We start from the raw sequence: 20,692 nt of genomic DNA on the forward strand, positions 1-20,692 counted from the left end.
ACTGAGGCACAGAGAAGTGAAGGGACTTGCCCACAGTCACACAGCTGACAAGTGGCAGAGCTGGGATTCGAACTCATGACCTCTGACTCCAAAGTCCGTGCTCTCTCCACCGAGCCACGCTGCTTCTCTTGCACCGAGTGCTCAATAAGTACCGGTGATTGATCCCGGAGTGAGAATTTTCTGTCAGAGAGGGGAAGATCAGAGGGAGACGTTCAGTAAGTAGTCATGCAACAGGTGAGCAGCAGGCGGCTGTCGGTGCTGCCTCAATCTTGCAGGAAGGCCACAAGAACTGCACACTGCCCGGAGAAATGACCCGGATTCTTTAAAAAGCAAACTTTCAAGAAAGAAGCACCCTTTCTTTATTCATTCTATCATATTTATTGGGTGCTTACTCTGTCCAGAGCACCGTACTAAGCGTTTGGAAAGTACAGTTTGGCAATAAAGAGAGACAACTCCCTGCCCATACCGGGCTCACACCCATTTAGGGTGGGAAATCACAGAGAGGATTTCTAGTGATTGCTACTAGAGCAACGTAGCAGTTTGGAAGTAAGCTCACCTTGGGCAGGGAACACGTCTGCCAACTCTCTCGTACTCTCCCAAGTGCTTAGTACAGTGCTCTGCACACAGTAAGCACTCGATAATACCACTGATTACGATGATGAGGTTACCAAGAGCCTTTAGGCGCCTAGGCCAGCAACTTCACAAACAAGCTCCAAACCAGGACCAGGCCTGTTTCGTTTGAGGAAAATGAGAGAAGGGGGCATCCTCCCCGCTGAGGTCCCGGACAGTGTGCTGACATCGAGAGCAGTATGAACTAGTCGGTTTCATACAGTTAGGATGGTTTAATATAGGCCCCAGAATCGATAAGTGGTAAAAAAACACTTCCAGGTGAAATAGAACTCAGAATCATTGGTAAAGAAACAGTGTGGCCTAGTGGTAAGAGCAGGAGCCTGGGCGTCAGAGGACCTAGGTTCTAATTCTGCCTCCGTCACTTACCTGCTGTGTGATCTTGGGTTAGTCACAACTTCTCTATGTCTCAGATCCCTCATCAGCGAAATGGGGATTCAATACCTATTCTTTCTACTTAGACTGTGAACTCTATGTGAGACCTGATTATCCGGTATTTGCCAACACCTAGTACAGTGCTTGGCATATAGTAAGCGTTTAATAAACACCAAAATTATTTGAGGGCTTCATAAATTGCAACCCCCTTAAGGGGGAACATGTTTCCAATTCTCACCTGCACACTTTTTCCCAGCACTTTCTCTGCACACAGAAAACCCTCATTAGTATTACTATTTACTGTGCACAGAGTGCTTAGGCGAGTACTCAAGTAGAGTTGTTAGATACAAAGGGGAAGGGAGATCCAAGCCAGGAGGACTGGATTGGTAGCGAGACAGACGGGATGGAGGTACAGTTGAGTAGGATGGCATTAGTGGACCGTAAGCCCGTCGACGGGCAGGGATTGTCTCTATCTGCTGCCGAACTGTACATTCCAAGCCCTTAGTACAGTGCTCTGCACATAGTAAGCGCTCAGTAAATACCATTGAATGAGTGAATGAATGGACCAAAGGGTATGGATTGGATTGTTGTGGATCACTGAAGTAGAAGAGAATGGCAGAGAAGACGGGCTGCCTTAAGCGCCCGATGGGAGGAATTCCTGGGGAACACACCTACCGACTCTTCGTGTTGTACTCTCCCAAGCGCTTACCACGTTGCTCTGCGAACGGCAAGTACTCGACACCGTCGGTTGACCGCCGTGGAGGTGGATGGGCAACCATTGGAGGGCTTGGGAAAGAACCTGACTCTCCTCTACCCCTAGTCCTGAAGGAATATGGATGAAAGTTAGACTAATTTTATTTTAGCTTTATTCTGGATTGATAGGATTTAAACATATTCAAGTACAGTGGTAACAGCTATTCAGGGTTAAAAAAGGAATTAAACACATCAAGTTTTTTTCAAGTGGTACCAATGTAGAACCAGTCTTCTTTACAAGCAGCAAAATATGTACTTTTATATGATCAGAAATGTGCCAAGCACCGGTTGATAACCCTGTTCCATGGCCTCAGTTGACGGAAGCAGTGTAACCTGGATACCCTCTCTGCCAGGTGTCCGTGTGACTACGGCCAAGTCACTTTAATTCTCCGTGCCTCAGCTACCCAATCTGTAAAATGGACATTGAGACTATGAGCCCCACGGGGGGCATGGACTGTGTCCAACCTGATTATCTTGTATTTATCCCAGCAGCTGGCACTTGGGAAGCACTTAAATGCCATTTGAAAATGGTACTGAATCCCCATTTTACAGATAAGAGAAATGACTTGCCCAAGGAAGTGGCAGAGGTGGGAAGAGAACACCTCCCAAATCCAGTAATGATCTCTAAGCACGAGGAAGCAGGAAGGGGCCAGCAGTGACTCCTGCTTGTGAAAGGTGAGAGATCCTAAGCCCTAGATTCGACAAACAAAAAAACCAACCATTTATTTCAATAGACACAAGTGCAAACAACAGCGATAAATCAGTTCAGGCAATTACAGTCACGCAGATCAAAGTGTAATGTAAATGCTAGGTACAGCGAAAAAGGAACCGTTAAAAGAAAAGCTCCTCAGGTTTCAAGGCATCTACGATACAGCCTTTCTCAGTCTCTAGCAGAAAATACACTACTTCAATCCTGTCAGGAATGTTTTCACTTGCAAAGTGTGCCTAACTGGGTTCCTTTCAAAATGGCAGCAAGATGACCCCTCTCTCTGCAACAACCCCCAAGAGAACCCAACGCTCATGACCTCTACACCAAGCACAGCTGTGACAAACGCAGATAGACCAGCACTAGCAGCTTCAGTTATTCAGTGCTTCAGCTGATTTTGCTCTATTTTGATTTTGAGGCGTTCCCCTAAAAATCGTAACAAATTTCAAGCATGATACCAAATAGCATTAGAGCTGTGGTATACTTCCATAAAGGACAGTATATACTTAATAGACTTCAAGGCCAATTTCAGCTCCCTGTGGTCTTACCAGAGGGTTTTTTAAAAAAAAAATTACATAATCCTAAAATTATGTAAAAATTAGGTAAATATTACATAATCCTAAATCCTAAAAAGTCTTTGTAATTTTTCCTTTTCAAGTCAGTAATATGGCCTTTTAAGCATCCCTCATTTGATTTAAAATTATACACACATATATGCACACAGACATATTTCTATACTTATATACATAGAATGTGCATAAAGTAGAAGTTCCCTCTAGGAAGATACTGCCAAATTTTCCATGTTATTGTTAATATTTTCCATGACACTTAATAGCCAGGATACACGCTTATTTTTGTTCTCCTGAAGCAGTGTTAGCCACCAGCTTTAATGAAAATATAAATGGTAGGCTCTTCTTAGAATATCACTTCCACACCACCAGAAGTCTATTTGGCCTTTTTTTCCGACGACTCCAACTTCTTTGTCTTTTCGATGTAGGCGAGATACTGAGCGTCTGTGCCAAAGAGCCTGTCCCACCACGTAAAAGTCGAAGCATAGTTTCCAACGAAGTTCATGTGGTGGAAGTCATGGTGCCGGACGCCGCCATAAAAAGGGATGAGGTTCAAAGGATTGAGAGGAATATCGTAACCGCTAAAAAACAAAAACAAAGGCCACCATGGATGGAAATTCAGTTAACCAACCATCCTCACTGAGAGCGGTTCCAGGGCTGATGTTTAACGCCAGAGTATGTTTTATCAAGCACAAGAAGTATCATGGTATTTCCCCCACTCCAGCCCCACCACGTGCCCGGAATGGACGTGGGGTGAGGTGGGCACGGGTGGAGGCCCTGTTTATTTTGTTAATGAGGTGTACATCCCCTTGATTCCATTTATCGTGATAATGCTGTCTTGTTTTTGTTTCGTTCCGTTTCGCTCTGCCGTCCTTCTCCCCCGATTAGACTGTGAGCCCGTCACTGGACAGGGACTGTCTCTATCTGTTGCCGAATTGTACATTCCAAGCGCTTAGTACAGTGCTCTGCACATAGTAAGTGTTCAATAAATACTACTGAATGAAAGAATGAACAAACTGTGTATCGGGAATGTTTATGAATGCACGGAGGAAAAAAAAAGCAAACCAAAATATGGTATATTCGTGGTGTCCTTCAAGACAGTCCCAGTCACTAAAAGAGATGATCATCATCAATGGTATTTACTATGTGCTTACAGTGTGCAGAGCACTGTCCTAAGCTCTTGGGAGTGTGCAATATAACATAAGTGGTATATATGAACCCTGCCCACGATGAACGTTTAGTCTTGCGGATTTTGTTAAGCGCTTCCATGTGCCAGGCACTGTACTAAGTGCTGAGGTAGCTACAGACTATTCAGGTTGGCACAGTCCATGTCCCACATGGGGCTCACAGTCTTAACCCCCACTTTAAAGATGAGGAAACTGAACACTAAATTAAGTGACTTGTCCAGGGTCACACAGCAGAGAAAGAACAGAGCCAGGATTTAGAACCCCGATCCTCCGCCTCCCAAGTCTGTGCCCTCCCCATTAAGCCTCGCTGCTTCTAGCCAAGTGATGATCAAAAGCAGGGATTACAGGTTTGGCTGAGACCATATTATTAGTAACACAGAGAAGTGAACTAAAAACCACTTTCACCTGAAATATCTAACTGCCCGAGGCGAATGTTACCACTGGCAATAGATTCTGGAATCACCCTCAGGGATAGGGATGAGGCTCCTTCTGGCAGAAAAATGGATTCTAGTGCTAAAAGCTTGTGCTATACCATAAGACCTCTCTCCTTCCAGCCAGTCATGGTCCTGCTGGGACATCAAGAGCAACAAGTAACCAGGCAGGCAGGGTGCTAAGGCCAGAAAACCTTAGAAGATCTACCTCTGGTAAGATGTCGAAAACAGCATGAGGAGCCGTTCAGTGCCCTGACCCTTGGTTGTGTGGTACACTTTTCCGGGAGGGAATGGCAATAAAGGAGCCTGATTTTGAGTGAGGTTGGGGTCTCTGTGTTCTCTATGCAAGGACCCAGGTGACCAGATTCCCCAAGTAAACAGGCAGGCAGGGTGCTAAGGCCAGAAGACAGAATGAGGTCCCAGGTGACCTGATTCCCAGAACAGTCCGCTTCCACCTGGACCAACAGCAGGCCTAAACATGAACATATAAACTATGGGAGAAGAGTTATGTTATTTTAGCCTATATGAAAGCAAAGTAGCATAGCCTAATGGAAAGAGAATGGGCCTGGGAGGCAGAGGACCTTGGGTTCTAATCCTGGTTCCCCAACTTGTCTGTTGGGTGACCTTGGGCAAGTCACTTAACTCCTCTGGACCTCAGTTACCTCCTCTGTAAAATGGGGATTAAGCCTGTGAGCCTCCCGTGGGGCAGGGACTGTGTCCAGCCTACCAGCTTGTATCTACTCCAGCTGTCATTACAATGCCTGGGACATAGTAAATGCTTAGCAAATGCCATTAAAAAAAAGAAGTATTTCCAGAGTGATTTCTTTATTCTCCACTGAAACTAACTACTACAGGCAGAGCACTAAGGATAACTGCTCTTGTAATTCCCCTCCTTAGCGCCCCGGCATAATAGGCCGCATTACCTAGGGGCTATTACTGTCACTCACCTGTGCACATCAATGGTTTCCAGCAAGCGAAATGACACCCAAGCCCACAGCAGAATCACATGGTCACAGAAGACTAAAATTCCAATAAAGAATCCAGCTCCAAGAATCAGGGTTTCCAGAGGATGGGCGTATTCAGCTTCCATTCCAAATGGAGACTACAAAGAGTAGGAATAATTGTTAGAGCATTAAGCACTTAAAATTCGGTGCCAAGCACTCTGTTAAGCAATGAGATTAGATACAAGCTTATCAGATCTGACAGAGCTGTTGCTCTAAAATCCAAGTAGGGACATCAGATATCTTACAGATGACGAAACCAACAAACAGGGAAGTTCGGGAATTTGCCCAAAGTCACACAGCGAGTCTAGTGGGTGGGGTTGGGTCTAGAACCCCAGTTTCCTAACATTAATGTTTTTATTTTAATTGCTCCTGTTGTTTAGTGCTATTTCTTATTTCCTAGGTACCTACCTTCCTCATTTAGACTGTGAGACCCTCATGGGTCAGAAACCCAACTAAACTGACCAAAGGAATGGAAAAAATGGCCTGAGTGAAATTGACAGGAAGTGGGAATGGATAGCTGAGAGGATTAAAAGGGTACCTTAATGAATATGGAGTGTTTTCTACCTCATATGCTTAAATCAAAGAGAGTATATTTTGATTTAAATTGTAGTAGATAGTTGGACTTGACATCAGGAAAAATGTCTTCATTTTTTGTTAAAAATACCAAAACCCCAAAACAGGGAGCTTATGAAATATCAGTCAATGGGGATGATTAAAGGAGGGGCACCACTTGCTTGATGACTTAGTCATTTTCCTGACTATCGACAGGGAAGGGACTAGACACTTGAGATCCCTCCAGATTGAGAACTGGACAAATCTTTGATACCACAGGCCTGCCCACAGTGACTTAACGGAGTCTGCCTCAATGATCCCGATTTATACAAATACGGTTTTTGGTATTTCCGTTGTTTTAAACCTTCCCAAGACCCTAGGTGTTGATATCTAAAGTTTTCTGCATTTCTGTTTTTTAAACACCCACCCCGTCACCTTTCTGAGATCCCAGGTGGTCCCAGCTAAGGATCCTTTAGATTCAGCATATTGGATGAAGTAAAATTAGTCCTTAGTAGTCTTAAAAGTTAGTGAAGTTCCCTGATTTCAGGTAATATCCAGTTCTATTCTCCCCAGTGCTTAAATTATCTCCAACTTGTCTTGGCTCAATTTATAGTTCACACATTAAAAGCTGCAGTAATAATTCTTTTAACAACGGCAAATCACATTTTAAAAATTGCAATAGCTACCCAACGAGACCATGTATGTACTGATTTTCAGAAAATAATTAGTCTCAACTGTTCATCTAATACCCAAATCATGGCTGAGGCGCTGGTAAGATTAATACTCCCTGCAGCCCTCTAAACTCTAAGCTCGTTGTGGGCAGGGAATGTGTCTGCCTACTCTCTTGTACCGTACTCTCCCAAGCACTTAGAACAGTGTTCTGCTCCTGGTAAGTGCTCAATAAATATCCCTAATGATTCATCTAGGAATTCTGCCACTATTTCCAAATGGGAGATATGAAAATCAAATGACTTAGCTTTACGCTGCCAAAACATCGATGGGTAATTAAAATATAGGTCCTTTCAAACCTCCTTCTCTGTGTGGGGCTAATTCATTCTCTTTTAAAATTACTCTTTACATTATTTTTTAAATAAAAGACATACCGGAAACTCATGATGAACTTTATGGATATATTTGTATATTCTTTTGTGATGCAAGAGTCTGTGTAGAAAATAATGCCAGGTGTCTTCAATCACTGCACAGCCAAAACATCGGGCCAGCAGGAAATACCTTGAAAGAAAATCCAAAAACTCTTAAATAACATTTCACTAATTTCTCTATGATTTTACCCTTTATAACCCTTAGTGTTGCTAGTTAGGCAATGAATTGTGAGCCAAGTGGCAAGTTGATGTCGATTTACAAAAAATGAGTTATTAGTGTGGGAATGAAATTTAGATTTAAAAAAATAGCTTAGAGGACAAGAATACAATAAGTTTCTTGGCTATAAAATCACAATAAAAAACTACGTGTTTTGAGGGGAAGAAAGAGGGTTACATCAAGGGCATAAAACTCAATCTGATTCGGAAAAAAAAGAACAAACAGGAACTATTACCTCTTTTATTTGGTTTGCTTCAAATAAACATTTCAAGGTTAAAGGTACTATACTTTTACACTAAACAGGGATCACACATATTTCTGTATATAAAGTTCTCAAGACCTAATAAATGTGGAAAGACATAAATCTCATGCATAGGTCTTGAGGCACATGTATTACTCAGCACAAAAAAACAACTTCCAAAAAAAAAAAAGTGATTGAACATGGACTTCTAAAACCAAGTTCCTACTGTTTCTGGTGGTTTCCATTTTTTGAAGAGAGCATTTTGTAGATAGGTGTCCCCATATTATTAGTGGAAGAAAAGGAAACAGGTAGTGCCAGTCCCACGGCTAACCAAGCCTGATGAATATCCCAACTCAGCACATGCTCCTGATGGGCAAGGCAGCTCAGGATTTTCCCCTACTCAATCCCGTTCTCCTCACCTCTCTGCCGTCCTAGGCATACAGACTCCATCAAAAGTAGAGAACAGAGGGCCACCAGCACTTCTGCATAGCCGCTGTCATTCAGGCAGTCAGAAAATGCTTGAAAAATAGTGTACTGGTTGCCCTCATTATATCAGTCAGGAACACCCCTAACATTAAAAATCACCACTTTAAAACTCCTATGAATGTGTCCCATCGTCCCAGAGTTGTCCTTAACCATACCAAGGATTTTGCAAACTAAAATTTCAAGTTCCTCTACTACCTCCTGGCTAGCAGGTCAGATCAGGGAAGACAACTCTGAAATTTCAAGTTGTTCCAAACAGACATGGCTAACTGTCTCTTCTGCTTATGTTGTCCTGGTGAAGACAATTTAAAAATGAAATCTATACCTACCATCTTGGCATTTTTTCCCATTCATAAGGAATGTTAAAATACTCTACAAAATAGTAGACACCACAAATCAAAGGTAGCTGAATACAGAAGTGATTGAAGAGGAGAACTTTGAAGCATTTCCACTGGCCTTCCCAAGTTTCTGGCTTATCCTATAAAAAGCAAAACAAAAAATTATTTTATAAATGTGCTAATGTAACATTCAGATCACTGTTTTCTCTGTTATGCACCACTTGTTTCTAAGTTATCCTATATTTTCAAACATCTTAAAAATGATAAAGTATTTTAATATGATGCCCATTAATATTATAGAATCATTCCATTATTATAGCCATTTTACAGGTGAAGAAACAGAAACACACCAAGGGAAAAAAAAAAGTCAGATATTAAAAACCACCACTCTCATTTCCCCACCTGTCTCATCAGCATCAGAGTAATTTATTGAGCACCTATTTTGGACAACGGCATGTGCCTCGGAAGCAGAAGAAAACCACATCTGGCCAGTGGCCAATCTTCTCAATTGAGCTAAGTGTACTCAAATAGCCGGGGCCAGGGTTATCCAGTGGGATTTTTTCCCAGTCAGGGGACTAATAATAATTAGGATATTTGTAAGCATTTGTAAAGATTGGGGTGGACACAATGCAATCGGACTGGTCATAGTTCCTTTTCTAAATGGGACTCTCAATTGAAAGGGGGAAGGACAGGTTTCTTAACCCATTTTACAGGAGGTAACAGGCAGAGAGAACTTCCTGTGTTCTAATCTAAAATCTAAAAAAAAAAATTTGAGCCCCATGAGGACATTCTGATTACCCTGTGTCTACCCCAACACTTACGACAGTGCTCTGCACATAGTAAGCGCTTAACAAATACCATAATTATTATTAATCCCCCTTCCCTCTTTTCCCACTCCCTTCTGCGTCACCCTGACTTGCTCCGTTTATCATCCCCATCCCAGCCCCACAGAACTCATGTACCTCTCTGTAATTTTATTTACATTAATGACTCTCTGCCCAGCTAGACTGTAAGCTTGTTGTCGGCAGGGAATGTGTCTATATTGGACTCTCCCAAGTGCTTAGTACAGTGCTCTGCACATAGTAAGCATTCAATAAATATGACTGACTGACTAATCATAGCTCCACCTGTCTGCTACGTGACCTTGGGCAAGTCCATCAACTTCTCTGTGCCTTGGTTACCTCCTCTTTAAAATTGGAACAGAGACGGTGAGCTCCATGTGGGACATGGATCGTGTCCAGTGGCTTAGTGGAGAGAGCACGGGCTGTGAGTCAGAAGTTCACAGGTTCTAATCCCGGCTCTGCCTCTTGTCTGCTGTGTGGCCTTGGGAGAGTCACTTCACTTCTCTGTACCTCATGTGTAAAATTGGGATTGCGACTGTAAGCCCTAAGAGAAAAAGAGACCCGATTTGCTTGTATCCACCCCGGTGCTTAATAGAGTGCCTGGCACATAGTAAGGGCTTAACAAAAAACCTGTATTTTAATGTCCACCTGCCCATCTAAACCGTAAGCTCACTGAGCAAATGGATCATGTCTACCAACTCTATCGCACTTTCCCCAAGTGCTTAGTACAGTGCTCTTGCCACAGTGATTGACTGAAATACCTACACACTGTGCAACTACTAAAGGGGGGGTGTTGGTGATTTTCCTTCCCTTTCTTTCCAGTTCCCTGGCATACTGCTTCATTTCCCGATGGCAGGCTAGTCCAGGGCAACGGAAGGGTCGAGGGGACCTAAGCAGAGAGCTCCGCTGTAGCCACCCGGCACCTGCTGTCCGGCTCTTTGCACCACTTAGCTTCTCTGGCCAGTTTCTTTCTGCTTTGCCGTGTGTCAGAAGAGACGATAAAACTTCTTCTCCAAAAGGCTGGTGAGAACTACACGGCTCCCGCCAAGGCGGGCAGCTTCCCTGGCGGGCCTGGTCCCTGTCCCCTCCCCTGTTGATGAGCATGGGAGGGACACTCTGCAAGTACCCTCGTCCATACCACCTGAGGTGCGCCGAGCCCGGCAGCTAATCGTGCTATCCAGATGCTGCCTCAGTCAACCACAGTGGGAGGTGTTGATCCAGCCAAACGTGTATGGGTGGGGGAAGAATAAACAAGACAAAGAATGAAAAGAACAAAAACAAAAAGCCATAACAGACGCGAGTTAAGGGTGACTCTCTAGATCCTCAAAACTGGAGAAAAGTATGAGCCAAAAAAATTAGTCTTGGATTCAATGAGCCATAAAGCAGGATCACGGCACGTTAGTGTGTCTGGGCCGTAGCCTGGCTTTGAGAAGGACCTGGACCATCTTCTCGATCACTCTTTTACTGATCGATTGTATTTACTGAGCGCTTCTTGTATGCATTGCACACTGTACTACATGACTGGGAGAGTAAAATTTCAGGGTTGGTAGACATGCTCACTGCCCAGGAGGAACTTACATTCCAGAGGGGAAGAGTGACAATAAGATTAAAGATATGTATGTAAGTGGAATCTATCCACTTTGGTGTTATCAAGCCTCTACCCTTCCCCAGATGCCTATTTTTCCATGTCTTGTTTACAAGGATTAAGAAGAAATGATCTTATAAAACTGCCAAAACAATTCACACAATTTAAAATCAATTACAGTTATTGGGTGTTTCGTTCAGTGCCCTGCAGACAGTAGTGCTCAATAGCTGTGACTGATTTTAAATTGTCTTAAAATCTTACAGTTTTCAAGGCACTGTATTAAGTATACTAAGCAATTGGGCAAGGACAAGTAATATAACAGATATTCCCTGCCCATGAGCTCATAGCCTAGAAGGGGAGACAGGCATTAATATAAATAAATTATGGCTATGTACCTAAGTGCTGCTGGGCTGAGGATGGTGAGAGAAGGGAGCAAGTCAGGTCAGACACAGAAGGGAGTGGGAAAAGAGGAAATAAGGGCTTAGTCAGGAAAGGCCTGTTGAAGGAGCTGAGCCTACAATTAGGTTTTTAAGGTGGGGTGGGTATTTGTCTTTCGGATACGAAAAGTGAGGGCGTGTGAAGCCGGAGGCAGGACGTGGGAGAGAGATCGGCGAGGAGATAGACAGGATCGGGATACGGTGAGCGAGTAGATTGGAATTAGAGGATTGAAGTTTGCGGGCCAGGTCGTAGTAGCAGGGAAGCAAGGTGAGGTAGGAGTGTTTTAAAGCCAATGGTAAGGAGTTTCTGTTCGATATGGAGGAGGATTGGGCAACTACTAGAGGTTCTTGACGAGTGGGGAAAACACGGACTGAACATTTTTGGAGAAAAATGACTCGGGCAGCAGAGTGTAGTAAGGACCGGAGAGGGGAGACAGAAGGCAAGGAGGTCAGCAAAGAGGCTGACAGTAATCAAGACGGGACAGGAGATGGATTACATGATAGCAGTTTCGATGGATTTTAACAATGTTGTGAAGGTTCAACCAACAGGATTTAGATCGTTTTGATCACAAAAGGATGGGGTTGGATGCACAGGTGGAGGGGGTAGATTTTGAGAGAAGGCAGGAGATCTCCTCCGGAACTACTGCAGGGGAGGATGGGAAGGAAATCTCCCCGAAAACCATGGATAAGGAAAGCAGTCATCGGGTGTATCCGTTTTCATTTTGTTGGCCACAGAAGATAATTCATCTGTTGACAAAGACTAAATCTTCCTATCAGGTTCAATTTTACTCATTTTGAAGCATTAGAGCACACACCACTGGGATAACCGTTAGTCTACTCACCTTTTGAATTTTGTACTTTTGCATAAAAGGAATAAACTGAAACAAAAAAGCGGGTGTACAGAACAAGAAGTACAAAGCTTCATGAACTATAAGTGATCCCCAAGTTGCAATCTGAAATTTGGTGTAATTGTCCAGCATATAGTTCCAAGCATTTTTAAATGGTTCCTGCAGAGGATTTCCAGGTAACAGAGAGTCGACGTACTCTACCGCCAAAGATGCTGAATTCAAGATGCTGGCATTTTCGTTTACTGCCATTATGTTAAGATTTTGGAAATATGCCGATTCTGAAAGAGAAATTCATATTTAACGGCACCCGAAAAAGTTTACTGCTCCAGGTATGGTAAAAGAAACAAGGTGTACTTGCTCTTTCAAGTGCAGACCAGTTAAGAAATTTGGGATTTACTTTCCAGAGTGATTTCTGAGGCTGTGCAACAGGAAAGTAATCTAACTGATGCATTTTAGGGGTGGGTGGCTTTCTCTTATCGTGGGTAGCAAATGCTTACCACCTTAAGCAATCCTAACAGAGGACAAATTTCAATTTACGAAACAGTAGTCCAAGGACATTTTTTTCCTGGTTTTGAGAAGAATTTTCCAATCGAAAGCCTGCCAACCACTCCCATTGAACTTCACACTTTTTAGAAGTTTGCTGGCAATCGGAAAGGAATAGCATAAAGGTGACAGGCCACACTGAGGCGATGAATACAGTGCAATTGCAAAACCTTTGCCTCTTAGTTTAATTGTGAAAACAGCCAAGCCCACAGCTCATCCACTTCTCCCCACCCCTTGGAAAGTCCCCAGCTGTCATCTTCGCTCCACATATCAAGCCCAAGTCTGTAACCACTGGCCTCTGAGGCACTGGGTCAGCTCTCGCCCCGATGACTCCTAGCTCCTCTCCCACTCTAACTCACGGTGGCCATGAAGGGCAGAGAGTGTGTCCAACCTGACTACCTTTTATCTACTCCATTCATTCATTTATTTATTCAATAGTATCTATTGAGCACTTACTATGTGCAGAACACTGAATGCTTGGAATGTACAATTCGGGAACAGATAGAGACAGTCCCTGCCCATTGACACGTAGAACAATCCTTGGCATATAATAAGCACTTAAGTACCATTATTATTATTCTGTTATGGAGTTATGAAAAATTATATGTGAAGAAAGGGCTGTGTTTAGCCTGAACCGAGAAATGGTTCACAATTTTGGGAAGCAGCGTTGCCTAGTGGGTAGAGCACGGGCCTGAGAGTCAGAAGGAACTGAGTTCTCGTGTCAGTTCTGCTTGCCTGCAGTGTGACTTTGGGTAAGTCATTTCTTTGTGCCTCAGTTTCCTCATCTGTAAAGTGAGGGTTAAGACTGTGAGACTTGGGATGTGTCCAATCTGATTATCTTGTAACTTTCCCAGTGCTTAGAACTGTGCCTGGCATAAAGTAAGCACTTCACAAATACCATAAAAAAAAAAACCTATACACTTTAGGAGAGAGTAAAAGTGGCAAGTGTCTGACTAGTTGTTTTGCTGTCTGTCTCCCCATTTTAGACTTTGAGTCCGTTGTCGGGCAGGGATTGTCTATCTATTGCCAAACTGTACATTCCAAGCGCTTAGTACAGTGCTCTGCACAAAGTAAGCACTCAATAAATACCATTGAACGATTGAATGTCCAGTTTGAATCTTTCTGGCAGACCGCCTCTTGCTGGCACCTTCCCTTCTTCCCGGAACCCTCCCACTTCCCACCTAGCAAAATCCCTGCTCTCCCCATCTCCAAAACCCTTCTGAAATCACAGCTCCTCCAGGACGCCTTCTCCGATTAATCTCTCATCTCCCCACCTGATTTTCTCCCCAAAGTGCCAATTCAGACATTGAGCGCTCACTGCCCTTCTCAGTACCATGGGGGTATAAATCTTTAAAATGTCACATTTCCCTACTTGTAATCTCCCGGGCCTCGTATACACCTACCAGAAGGATCGCAGATGGAGGCGGGGGCGTCCTGGGAGAGACGTGTCCACCGGATCGCTATGGGTCAGAGGTGACTTGATGGCGTAAAACAAATAAGGCTACGGGATCCTTGAGGGGAGGGATTGCGGGTGCCAACTATTCTATACTCTCAGTGCTCTGCACAGAATAAGTAAACTCATCGTGGGCAGGGAATGAGACCGATAACTCGGTCGTATCGTACTCTCCCAAGCACTCAGTACAGTCGTCTATACATAGTAAGCACTTACTAAATACCATCACTGATAAGTACAAAATAAACACTATTAATAGTGAGACCTGTCTCTGCTCTGGAAACTTCATTGTTTTAGAAAGCTTCAATCACTAGCACTCACGACACCTACATTCTGAGTCCTGTACTAAACGCTTGGGAGAGGACAACCGAATTCGTACATATGATCTCTGCTCTCGAAGCCTAATGGATCTCCAATTCAAGACCAGGGGAAGTGCAGTAGATACATTATCTTCTGAAAAACTAAATGTGAAAATGCTAGAACTACCTTTAATCAAACACAACTTTTTAAAAAAAACTATATTTTTTCAGTGCTTGCTGGGTGTCAGGCATTGTACTGAACACTGGGCTAGATCCACGTTCATCAGGCCGAACGGTCCCTTTCCCACCTGGGGCTCATAGTCTACACAGGGGGAAGAACAAGTACTTTTACAGACGAGAAAACTGAGGCATAGAGAAGTTAACTGACTTAGCCTTGAAGATTCAGGATTAGAACCCAGATCCTCTGACGACCAGGCCCATGCTACTTCCACAAGGCCATGCTATTTTAAAAAAACAAACCTTGAAAGATCATGAGCAGTGTTTTACATTATCAATCTTCACAAAGCAATGAAAACTCTCAAAATATTCTTATCGTACTAAAACACACAGGATTGAGGAGATGTCTTTTAGGAAAAGACACTCATACTTTTTCTTCAGTTGCCTGTAATCTTCCCCTTTAAGTTTCAGTGAAAGCAGACAACATGTGCCATATTTGTTTTCTTTTTTTTAAAAAAAAAAAAGCAACTCCCCATTGAAGGAGATTTCTGTGACTATTGACAGCTGATAAAATAAGTTTCCATACATGTCAAAAATAAAACTCTTTAGAAGATAATTCAGGTTCTGAGGATGAGTAAAGGTGAGTAAAGATGGCAGAGTCTGACTTCAATCAGAATTAGAGTTGAGCTAGCTGGAGTTAAAAGACTGACGGGGAAACAGGACACTCGTCTAAAAACTACATTTCGCAGAAGACAAAGCCTTCCATTTTCCGTAGTCATCTGGGAATGACGGCAAATCAAATCGAACTGAGTTTTTTTTGGTTTCACCCTTTTTTTTTTTTTTTTTAAATGCAGGAAATGAGAAGCCTGTGTTACTCTCTCAAGCTCTGGCTAATCTACTGGCAAGGTGGGCCGACAGTCATCCTCCCCTCAGCACTGTACTCGTCCGCTCAACTGTATATATCTTCATTACCCTATTTATTTTGTTAATGAGATGTACATCACCTTGATTCTATTTTTTTGCTATTGTTTTAATGAGAGGTTCTTCCCCTTGATTCTATTTATTGTTATGTATTTATTGCTATCGTTCTTGTCTGTCTCCCCCGATTAGACTGTAAGCCCGAAGGGCAGGGACTGTCTCTATCTGTTACCGATTTGTACATTCCAAGCGCTTAGTACAGTGCTCTGCACATAGTAAGCGCTCAATAAATACTATTGAATGAATGAATTTAAATAAAACACTGATATTTCAGGTGGCCTTTCCTGCAAACCGGCACTATTTGGGCCGCTAATTAGGTCTCCAGTCAACCTCAAAGGCAAGAGAAAGAGAGCACTGGAAACCAAGAATGTTTCCATCTTTGTCCCCAGAAGCCTTGAAGTTCTGACAGCAAAGGGGTGGATAAAAAGTTAAGATGTGGGTAGAGGAAAGCAGGAGCAGGGACACTTCCTCTTACAAAACCGTGACTCCATTTGCTCATTTCTAAAATGGGGATTCAACACACCTGATCTCCCTCCTACTTAGACTGTGTGTCCCACTGGGGTAGGGACTGTGTCCAACCTGAATAACCTGTATCTACTCCAGTGCTTACCACAGTCCTTTTGGAAAGTGTCTAACAAAAAGGAAAAATGATATTATTATGGTATCTGTGAATAATGTTGGCACTTGTTAAGCGCTTACTACGTGCAGAGCACTGTTCTAAGCGCTGGGGGAGATACAGGGTAATCAAGTTGTCCCACGTGAGGCTCAGTCTTCATCACCATTATACAGTGAGGTCACTGAGGCCCAGAGAAGTGAAGTGACTTGCCCACAGTCACACAGCTGACCAGTGGCAGAGCTGGGATTCGAACCCATAACCTCTGACTCCCAAGCCCGGGCTCTTTCCACTGAGCCACGCTGCCTCTCTAAGCACTTACCTATGTGCAAAAGGATTGTGGTAAGCGCTTAGATACCATAATATCATTTTTCCTATTTGTTAAGCACTTTCCACACTGACGTAGATCAATCGTATTAACTGGGCGCTCACTGTATAACCGAGTGGGTAGGCACTTCATCCAGTCGTACTTACTAAGCGCTTCCCACGCACGACCACTGTACTAAGCGCTCGGGAAAGTACAACACAACATTCAAGAGTGACAATCCCTGCCCACAACGAGCTCACGGGCACTTTCCCTGACCACCAGGAGCTTGGCTACGGTCCAGAAATACGATGCAAGGAATTCAGACGCGGTCCCTACCCCGCACCCTAGGGAGGGCCTATAAGTATTTAATCTTCATTTGACGGCCGAGGAAACCGAGGCGGAGGAAAGTGAAGTGACTTACCCAAGGTCACACAGCAGGCAAGTGGCGGAGCCGGGATTAGAAGTCTCCTTTCTGCAGCTTGTTTCGCCGAGGGGGCGGCAGGCGGGGAGGACTGCCGCTTGACTAGCACGGTGTAAACAGAGGAGGAAGAAACCTGTATGGACCCAGAAAAGATGGTGCGGTTGATGGGAGAGAGGGGAGCGCTCCACACGTCCCCCCGAAGCTCCAGGAGGAGACCCCCGGGGGGAGAGGGTGAAGTGGTGGAATAAACCTCAACCCCGGCCGGTCCCGACGCTGTACTCTGAGCCGCTCTGGGCAGGGACTGTCTCTCTTTAGTGCCGTATTGTACTTTCCGAGTGCTTAGTACAGTGCTCTTCACACAGTAAGCGCTCGATAAATACAACTGAATGAACGCACATTGCAATGTCTCCCTTCCACCGGCCATTAGGTGAGGGATCCCCCCCCGCATTTCATCCCTGACGGGCACCAGGGAAGCCGGTGCGCGGCCTAGAGGTTAAGGCCCGGGCCTGGAAGTCAGAAGGACCTGGGTTCTGATCCCATCCTCTGCCACTTTTCTGCTGCGTGACCTCGGGCCAGTCCCTTCACTTCTTTGGGCCTCAGTTACCGCATCTGGAAAACGGGGATTCGAACTGGGAATCCCATGGGGGGTGGGGGGCTGTGTCTGATCTGATCAGCTTCTATCTTGCCTCGGCGCTTAGAACAGTGCTTGACACATGGTAAGCGCTTAATACCTACCATCGTTATTCTTATTACTTTCCCTACCAGCATGGCTTAGTGGAAAGAGCCCGGACACGGGTTCTAATCCTGGCCCCGCCACTTGTCTGCTGCGTGACACTGGGCCAGCCGCTTAACTTCTCTGAACCTCAGTTCCCTCGTCTGTAAAATGGGGATGAAGACTGTGAGATTCACGTGGCCCGTATTTCTTGAGCGCTTACTTGCCCAAAGTCACACAGTTGATAAGTGGCGGGGCCGGAATTGGAACCCACGACCTCTGACTCCCAAGCCCCGGCTGTTTTTCCACTAAGCCACGCCGCTTCTCTCGTACCTATCCCGGCGCTTAGAACAGTGCTCGGCCCACAGTAAGAGAAGCAGCGAGGCTCAGTGGAAAGAGCCTGAGCTTGGGAGTCAGAGGTCACGGGTTCTAATCCCGGATCCTCCGCCTGTCGGCTGTGTCTGTGGGCAAATCACTTCACTGGCCCTCAGTGACCTCACCTGGAAAATGGGGATGAAGCCTGTGATCCCTGCTTGGGACCCCCTGATTATCTTGTATCCACCCCAGGGCTTACAACAGTGCTTGGCACAGAGTAAGCGCTTAACCAATGCCATTACTATTACTATTGCTATGGTAAGCGTTTAACAAATCGTTATTATATTCATTCATTCAATCGTATTTATTGAGAGCTTACTATGTTCGGGGCACTGGACTAAGCGCTTGGAATGGACAATTGGGCACCAGATGGAGACCATCCCTGTCCAACGGGGTATTTGGTATTTGTTAAACGCTTACTACAGTCTAGGGGGAGGGAGACAGACCGCAAAACAAAAGTAGCCAGGCATCAATACCATCAAGATAAAGAGAATCGTGGCTATATACAATGAATAGCATAATAAATACATATCTGGAAGCGTTTAACAAACGCCATCATCATCATTATTATTACAGTGAGCGTTTAACAAATACGATCATCATTATTATTATAATAATGTTGGTATTTGTTAAGCGCTTACTATGTGCGGAGCACTGATCTAAGCGCGGAGGTAGATCCAGGGTGATCAGGTTGTCGCACGTGAGGCTCACAGTTAATCCCCATTTTACAGATGAGGTCACTGAGGCCCAGAGAAGTGAAGTGACTTGCCCACAGTCACACAGCTGACAAGTGGCAGAGCCGGCATTCGAACCCATGACCTATGACTCCCAAGCCCAGGTTCTTTCCACTGAGCCACGCCGCTTCCCCTATTATTATTGTAGCAAGCGTTTAACAAAGACGATCATTAGTATAGTGAGCGTTTAACAAATACCATCATTATTATAGTAAGCATTTAGCAAATACCATCGTTTTTACTATTGTAGTAAGCGCTTAACAAATACCATTATTATTATTACTGTAGTAAGTGCTTAACAAATACCATTATTATTATTAATGCAGTAACCGTTTAAACAAATACCATCACCATTATTGCTGTAGTAAGCGTTGAACAAATACCATCATTATTACTGTAGTAAGCGCTTAACAAATACCATCATTATCATTACTGTAGTAAGCGTTGAACAAATACTATCATTATTACTGTAGGAAGCGCTTAACCAATACCATCATTATTATTACTGTAGGAAGCGCTTAACCAATACCATCATTATCATTACTGTAGTAAGCGCTTAACAAATGCCATGATTATCATCACTGTAGTAAGCGTTTAACAAATACCATGATTATCATCGCTGTAGTAAGCGTTTAACAAATACCATGATTATCATCACTGTAGTAAGCGTTTAACAAATACCATCGTTATTATCATTGTAGGAAGCGTTTAACAAATACCATTATTATTACTGTAGTAAGCGTTTAACAAACACCAGCATTATTATAGTAAGCCTTTACCAAATACCATGATTATCATCACTGTAGTAAGCGTTGAACAAATACTATCATTATTACTGTAGGAAGCGCTTAACCAATATCATCATTATTATTACTGTAGTAAGCGCTTAACAAATGCCATGATTATCATCACTGTAGTAAGCGTTTAACAAATACCATGATTATCATCGCTGTAGTAAGCGTTTCACAAATACCATCGTTATTATCATTGTAGGAAGCGTTTAACAAATAGCATTATTATTACTGTAATAAGCGTTTAACAAACACCAGCATTATTATAGTAAGCGCTTAACAAATGCCATCGTTTTTACTACTGTAGTAAGCGTTTAACAAATGCCGTCGTCATCACTGTAGTAAGCGTTTCACTAAAACCATCATTCTTATTACCGTAGTAAGCGTTTCACAAAGAGCATGATCATTATTAGCGTAGTAAGCGTTTCGCTCAGGCCATCCTTACCCTGACCGTAGGAAGCGCTCACCGAATACCATCATTATAGGAAGCGCTCACCCAATAGCATTATTATTATAGGAAGCGTTTACGGAAGGCCCATCATCACCTTTCTCCCTCCTCGCCGAGGGTCTCAGCCCTGAAGCGGCGGCCGCCGGCCGGTCCGATCCGATCCGGTCCGGTCCGGTCCGGTCCAGTCCTGCCCTACCCCGCTCGCCCCTGCCCCGTCCCGACGCGGTGGGCGGCCCCCTAGCGGCGGCGGCGGCGGCGGCGGCGGGGAGGCGCCGCTATTGGCCCTGGCGGCTGGAGCGGCCCCGCCCCCCGTCCGGCTCCCGGCCGGCGATTGGTCGCCGGCGCGGCGGGTGGCGCCTCATTGGCCGTGGGGATGGAGTGAGCATAGTCAGACCCGCGGGCGCGGCCAATCGCGGCGCGCGGAGGGCGACCGGCCGGACAAGGCCTGACGGGGCGGAGCCTCCCTCTCCCCTCCCTCCCTCCTCCCCCCTCCCACCCGCCCGGGACACGTGACTGGGCCGGTCTCCATGGTAACCGCGGCGGCCG

The 20,692-nt window shown here is 44.5% G+C and overlaps 1 protein-coding gene across 2 annotated transcripts; it reads right to left on the reverse strand.

Moving 5' to 3' along the window:
• Positions 1 to 1,851: 1,851 nt before the first annotated feature.
• On the reverse strand, positions 1,852 to 20,343 carry MSMO1 (methylsterol monooxygenase 1). 2 transcript variants are annotated; one of them, XM_001507650.5, is made up of 7 exons: positions 20,244 to 20,343; positions 17,087 to 17,219; positions 12,290 to 12,573; positions 8,575 to 8,723; positions 7,308 to 7,434; positions 5,596 to 5,750; positions 1,852 to 3,611 (listed from the first exon to the last, which is right to left on the reverse strand). In XM_001507650.5, exons 3-7 carry the CDS (start codon positions 12,542 to 12,544, stop codon positions 3,407 to 3,409), a joined length of 891 nt encoding a protein of 296 aa, XP_001507700.1. In that variant the 5' UTR covers positions 12,545 to 12,573; positions 17,087 to 17,219; positions 20,244 to 20,343; the 3' UTR covers positions 1,852 to 3,406. The 2 variants fall into 2 exon arrangements, with proteins under 2 accessions (XP_001507700.1, XP_007671225.1); XM_007673035.3 differs by lacking the exon at positions 20,244 to 20,343 and adding an exon at positions 20,144 to 20,200.
• Between the last annotated feature and the right edge of the window lie 349 nt (positions 20,344 to 20,692).

This window comes from Ornithorhynchus anatinus, chromosome 12 (assembly GCF_004115215.2).
Source record: "Ornithorhynchus anatinus isolate Pmale09 chromosome 12, mOrnAna1.pri.v4, whole genome shotgun sequence".
Classification (NCBI taxonomy): domain Eukaryota; kingdom Metazoa; phylum Chordata; class Mammalia; order Monotremata; family Ornithorhynchidae; genus Ornithorhynchus; species Ornithorhynchus anatinus.